This window comes from Oncorhynchus mykiss, chromosome 14 (assembly GCF_013265735.2).
Source record: "Oncorhynchus mykiss isolate Arlee chromosome 14, USDA_OmykA_1.1, whole genome shotgun sequence".
Taxonomy (NCBI): domain Eukaryota; kingdom Metazoa; phylum Chordata; class Actinopteri; order Salmoniformes; family Salmonidae; genus Oncorhynchus; species Oncorhynchus mykiss.
The window spans coordinates 27,243,057-27,249,851 of NC_048578.1; the positions used below are offsets into that span (position 1 = coordinate 27,243,057).

The 6,795-nt window shown below is 48.1% G+C and overlaps 1 protein-coding gene across 1 annotated transcript; it reads left to right on the forward strand.

Annotated features, from left to right (window-relative positions):
• The first annotated feature begins 358 nt into the window (after nucleotides 1-358).
• Nucleotides 359-5,424, forward strand: rom1b (retinal outer segment membrane protein 1b). Its single transcript, XM_036943637.1, has 6 exons — nucleotides 359-1,099; nucleotides 2,846-3,088; nucleotides 3,389-3,576; nucleotides 4,253-4,499; nucleotides 4,642-4,803; nucleotides 5,362-5,424. The coding sequence occupies exons 1-6, from the start codon at nucleotides 950-952 to the stop codon at nucleotides 5,422-5,424; spliced, it is 1,053 nt and encodes a 350-aa protein (XP_036799532.1). The 5' UTR covers nucleotides 359-949.
• Nucleotides 5,425-6,795: the final 1,371 nt, after the last annotated feature.

Genomic DNA, 6,795 nt, shown 5'->3' on the forward strand with positions numbered 1-6,795 from the left:
TCTCCCCCAGTCCCTCGGCCTGTAAGCGTTTATCCATCTCTCTCTATCTACCTGTATAAAATATAGCCCTGCCCTGCCCCCCTCCCAATCCTCTGTCTCAACTCCCTGTGAGTCTACCCGTCATAACCGTCAAATCCAACCTGTAGGCCCAGAACAGGTTTGCTGATCAGACACTGGCCTGCTTTCCTATTGGTGCTCCTCTCCTAATAGGATCCCAAGGACTATGATGGGGGATTACCATATCCATACTGTACAATCGACATTGGCCAGTTCGTGTCCTCCACCATGGCCCCAGCAGGAATTTAAGGATGCACCTTGACCACCCACAGACCACACCAGAGGGGTTCCATCCAAAACAAACTGGGGTTGTCATCGTCAGTTATTGTGTGAATCGAAGAGTCACTGTCGTGGTGCAACCATAACCTGATGATTTGAAGGATTATAGTTTTGCTGTCAAAAAAGGACGTGGATTATCAAATATCTATTAGATTCATTATTTTCTTGGCCTTCAGTTTTTGTCTCACAACTTCAATTGGATTACTACGGAGATTCCTAATATTTTCCTTTCTACGTGAAAGTTTTGGATTATCGTCCCAACCTGAACCTGTCCTTCAACATCAGACAGGTCTCCATTCTTATCTCAGCCCACAGGAACAACTTACAGGAGATCAACCTGATAATAACTCACCAACGCACCCTGGAAAGGCCAAGCCGTACCTGTCTGTCTAATACAACAACCTTCGCATAACCTACTCCTATGAATTGCAGTAGTCCACCTTATTTCTTTGCCCAGAACTTTCCTTCTTTGAACCTACCAATATTCTTTCCTCATCCTTCACTGCTATCTCTCTCTACTTGATTATCTCAACATCTCCTCCTTCTGTCCTTATCTCTATCCTCTTGCTCTCTCTCTCTCTGTGTGCTGTGTTGGTTGTTGTGAGCACCAGCCATGGTGCTGCTGAAGCTGCAGTTCCCCCTGCAGAGGCGTGTGCGTCTGGCCCAGGGTCTGTGGCTGCTGTCCTGGCTGGCCGTGCTGGCTGGGGCCTTCACCTTCTCCCTGGGAGTGTACCTCAAGACCGAGCTGCTCCGCAGGGCAGAGGTACTGGCTGGAACTATAACACACACAAACTATAACACACACACACCTGTTCACACATGGCAAATTACACACACAACTGTTGTATTTCACACGGCACACACACGTGTCATACTCACACATGACACACACACGTTTCTGGCACTCGGCACACACACCACACACACAACTGTCTGTGTCACTACTGTTTCTGTGGTCTATCCTGGCTGGTTCCAATGTGTTATCTCTTAGTGTGGCGTCTGTCTCACACACCTTCACCTATCAAAGCTTCATTCACACTCGGCTGTCATTATGCAGTTGGCTTGAATTCGGGCGAGCTTTGTGTGTATGTGTGGGGAAGGGGGGTGTATTGGTGTGTGGCTGTGTGTATGTGTGGGGAAGGGGGGTGTATTGGTGTGTGGCTGTGGGGGGAAGGGGGGCGTATTGGTGTGTGGCTGTGTGTATGTGGGGGGAAGGGGGGCTGTGTGGCTGTGGCTGTGTGTGTGGGGAAGGGGGGTGTATTGGTGTGTGGCTGTGTGTGGGGGGGAAGGGGGGCGTATTGGTGTGTGGCTGTGTGTGGGGGGGAAGGGGGGCGTATTGATGTGTGGCTGTGTGTGGGGGGGAAGGGGGCGTATTGGTGTGTGGCTGTGTGTGGGGGGGAAGGGGGGCGTATTGGTGTGTGTGGGGGGGAAGGGGGACGTATTGGTGTGTGGCTGTGTGTGGGGGGGGAGGGGACGTATTGGTGTGTGGATGTGTGTGGGGGGGAAGGGGGGTGTATTGGTGTGTGTGGGGGGAGCGTATTGTTGTGTGGCTGTGTGTGGGGGGAAGGGGGGCGTATTGGTGGGTGGCTGTGTGTGGGGGGGAAGGGGGGCATATTGGTGGGTGGCTGTGTGTGGGGGGAAGGGGGCGTATTGGTGTGTGGATGTGTGTGGGGGGGAAGGGGGGTGTATTGGTGTGTGTGGGGGGAGCGTATTGTTGTGTGGCTGTGTGTGGGGGGGAAGGGGGGCGTATTGGTGTGTGGCTGTGTGTGGGGGGGGGAGGGGGGCGTATTGGTGGGTGGCTGTGTGTGGGGGGGAAGGGGGGCATATTGGTGGGTGGCTGTGGGTATGTATGTGGCTGTGTTCATGACTCATGCTGTGTATGGATTGTATGTATGAAGGGAGGGGGAGGGAGGGAGAGGGGTTGGTCGAAGCTTCACACTTGTGACATTTTGGAAGCCGTAACCTATCACTCAGATATGTAGGGTGCACCGGTACAGTGTATCTCCAATGAACCATTGACTACGGGTGGCTTCAATCTGGGGCTTTTCAAAAAGGAAACATTGTTTTTCGGTGCCTCCGCTGGTGACAAACGCCGAGCTTCAACGCTCATTCATTTTCTGGATCTGACAAGTTGTTACATGAATGTTACTGAAAAAGAACAACAACATTCCTGAACTCAATAACACCAATACAACAGAAAAAACAGACAAATGATGTAGTTGATTGCACTTTACCTACAGTGTCATAGTACTGAAGTGGATATAGTGGAGCACTAGAAGTAGTTATGTAGGGTGCTGACTCTGACTCATATTGCCTTAGATGAACGTACATAAATGGAAACATCATCATGGAATGGTACATGGCAGAACATATCTTCTGGTGCTTAGCTCTGTAATGTAACATAGAAAGATTGTTTAGATGTAGTTTATTACTGCGTTATAACTAGTATATTGCCTTTGTTATAACTGGTATAGTAAGGTGACCCTAGGTTTGACCTTTGACCCTCCAGGTGATGGACAACACAGAGATCCACGTGGTGCCTAACATCTTGATGCTGGTGGGCTTGGTAACCATGGGGATCAACCTGTTTGCTGGGCGGGTGTGTCAGGACTCCCTGGACTCTGCCCGATTCCCTCCCTGGAAGCCCTTCCTGCTGCCCTGGTATGGCCTAGCCTGGATGGTGTGTGTCTGGTTGCTGTCTGCAGTGGTGCTCAGCTATGCCCTGCAGGGACACCTTGAGGAGTCACTCAAGGTAAGGGCCTCTGGGATGGGATGAAGAAGGATGAGACAGTAAATGCCGAATAACATAATGACAACATTCGGGTCCTATCTCAGTTAGTCTTTCTGTGATTCCTCGCATCCTATCTCCTCGCCTGCACCACAACCGTATTGGAGGAAAAGGTCACGGTCCCCCCACCCCTCTCCAATTCGTTTTGAGAAGAAGGCAAGGACATAAGAACTGAGGAATCCAGGAAAGATTAATTGAGAACAAGCCTTGGCTCCCATGAGTACTTCCTGGTCTTTTTATGACATCATCTCTGTCCAATCCCAGGTGGGCCTGAGGAACGGTATCCGGTTCTACCGGGACACGGACGTCCCGGGCCGCTGTTTCCAGAAGGAGACCATCGACAGGCTGCAAATGGAACTGCGTTGCTGCGGCAACACCAACTACAGGGACTGGTTCGAGGTGCAGTGGATCAGCAACAGATACCTGGACTTCACCTCTAAAGAAGTCAAAGAGTGAGAGATGGAGGAGGGGGAGAGAGGGGGGTGGAATGGAGGGGGGAGAGAGTGGGATGGAAGGGGGAGAGAGGGGAATGGAGTTGGAGAGAGGGGGATGGAGGGGTGGGATGGAGGAGGATGGAAGGAGGAGAGAGGGGGATGAAGGGGGAGAGAGGGGAATGGAGGGGTGGGATGGAGGGAGAGAAAGGGGGATGGAGGGGGGAGGATAAGGAGTGAGGAGAGAGGGGGGGAGGAGAGGGAGTAAGGGGAGGTGGAGTAAGGGGAGGTGGAGGGGGGACAGAAGGGGTGGAGGAGAGGGAGTGAGAGAGAGGGGGGATGGGTGGAGGGGGGACGTGGGAGGAGGTGAGGGAGAGTGCGAGAGGGGGGGATGGAGGAGGGGACGTGGGAGGAGGAAAGGGAGTGCGAGAGGGGGAACAGAGGGATGGAAGGGGGAGAGAGGGGGGAGGAGGAGTGAGAGAGAGGGGGGGGGGGGGGGTGGAGAGGAGAGGTGAAGCCCACTAACCATAGTTGTCTGACTTATCTGAGGTGATGATGACTCACATGTGATTTCCATACACCATGTCTCCAAGTGCCATCTCATAGATGTGTCATCCATCATTAAAGCCAGTGTGATTTATGTAAGGTAAAAATGTACAAGGAAAACGCTCAATCAAACCGTTAATCTCCTTTCCAGTCGTGTGCGTAGCAACGTGGACGGTCGTTACCTGATGGATGGAGTCCCCTTCAGCTGCTGTAACCCCGGCTCCCCTCGGCCCTGTCTCCAGAACCACCTGACTGACAACACTGCCCACTACAACTATGAGCACCAGAGTGAGGAGCTGAACCTGTACAACCGCGGCTGCAGACAGGCGCTGGTCGACTACTACATGGGCCTCATGAACACCATTGGCCCCGGGATTCTGTCGGTCATCTCCGTACAGGTATACATATGCACAAACAGTAGTTTTCATTGGTTATTTTGTTACCATCAACCTCTACCCTTGTGATATGATGGCTTTAGATATACATTTTGTAACCTTTGCTTTGAGTTGAACCTTGACCCATGTAACATCATCTCCACAGATATCAGTGTTGGTGAGCCTGCGGTACCTGCACACGTCTCTGGAGGGCGTGGACCCGGAGAACCCCGAAGCTGACAGCGAGGGCTACATCCTGGCGAAGGGGGTTAAGGAGACCCTGATGGATGTCAAGACCACTGTGTTCAAACTGCTGCAGTTCGGACAGGTAGTGAACTACAGTACCCATAACGCTCTGTGAAACATGTCAGGGGTGTGCTCAGGGATGTGGAACGCTCTAAATGTTGCAGATAGAAGGAGAATAAACAGAGATGAAAAAAATGCCCCTATTGGATCTGACTGACCAATCATACAGATTTAGGATCTAAATTTGAGCCAGTTTGCTACAGCAGGAGAATAATCCTGCAGCAAAAGGAAATGTGAATTATTATTATTATGTGAATTAATGGACATTTTTCGTTAGTGCAAATCAAGTCTGAAATTTCAAAGTGGAAATTACAAACTTTAGAAGCCTTTTTAAAACTCAAATACACCACAAGGTTGCATTTCCTGCCGTGCAGGAAAATTCTCAGCAACAAAAGAGTAATAAAATGAAGATCCTACATCTGTACCTGTCCTACACAAAACATTTATATCTTAACATTCTGTAACAATACATCCTCCGGATCAGACCGTCAGTGTTGTATGATGTACTACAGTACCCGCAATGCATTTGGTAATGAATTTGGTTGTATCTCACTAACGTGTCCCGTCTTTATCAATACAGGTGGAGGCAGGTGACGAGGCAGAAGCTGGGGCGGACGGCGAGAAGGCAGCCACGTCCAGCTAGATGAAAGATAATATGTAACAATATATGGGTTTGAGAAGGGGAGTGAGGCTGTATTGAGCACTAAAATACATAGGGAATCTTATCTTATCATTAATCTTATTTTATCATGCTCCGCACAGACTAGACATGACAAGATCTAACAATCCATAGTTTTTTTTAACTTGACAGAATTTGGAAAGATAATCTTTGAGAGAATGTTGTGTCCTGTTGCTCCATGATGGACAATACATCAACTATTGAGGGGGAGGGTGATGTTTCATGTGGTCAAGAACAAACAAAGTCAAACTACTGAAAAGCACCCAAGAACACACACATACATTTGGTAAATATTCAAAAACAATATTCACATACTGGTACATGAGTAAATGAAAAATCACACACACGGAAGTGAACTGATTTTCTGATCTTTGATTTGGATCAGACAAAATGTAAACCACACAGGTAATAACGTAACAAACATTCACCCAGTGTGAAGAAGGCCTACAGTCAATTGAATACTGGCCTGGCTATAGAGTTTGTTAATGCACTGCTAAGTAACATGTGAAGTTGGCATCTGGCATTGAATATATTAAAGTTAGTTGCTTTTAATGGATTTGCGGAGTTGAGTCTTTTTGTACTAGATAAGCATTCAACTGAATTGGGTTATTTCAGTTCACCCAGAGGTATAGGATGATGGTGTGTGTAATGACTGAAAGTGATGCCAGTGATACAGTAGGCCTAGGCTACTGTAGGTTTATGACAGTATGGAGAGGAGTGACTGTATAATGTAATCTGGGCTGCTAGGTATACTAGGACAGCTCTCATAACACCTTCATAATCCTATATAGCTAATCCATATGCTACTGCTACAACAGTTCTCTGCACAGCAACAGGAACACTCGGGATGTATGACTATCAAACATACCACAACAATGGACAGGGTTAAGAGAAAGTTCACGTCAAAGTGTGGTCATGTAGAAAATTGTAATTACATTTTCCATTGTGTTTTGACAAAAAAAAGAAATGTCGCTTGTATTATAAACGTGCACTATCTTACACATAGCAAACATGTTTTAATTTGTAGTGGCTGTTTATTTTTGTTTCTTTGTCAAATGGTTAATTCACTCTGATCTGTGTTTTACGACAATGTTCATTCAACAGCTTTATTTTACAAGTAGGATGTTCATAGATAGTAGACTACCGACCTTTCACCATAATTCCACCAGGGTTCGCCATTGCATTACACCTGAAAGCGCAACGAACGCCCGTCCTACTGAATTGACCATTTCGAACTTGTTTATAGTATATCTTGATCAATCGGATGCATAGGCTACAAACAACTGAATAAGTGAATTGTAATATAAACATTGTTACAAACGTCTAGGCAAGGAA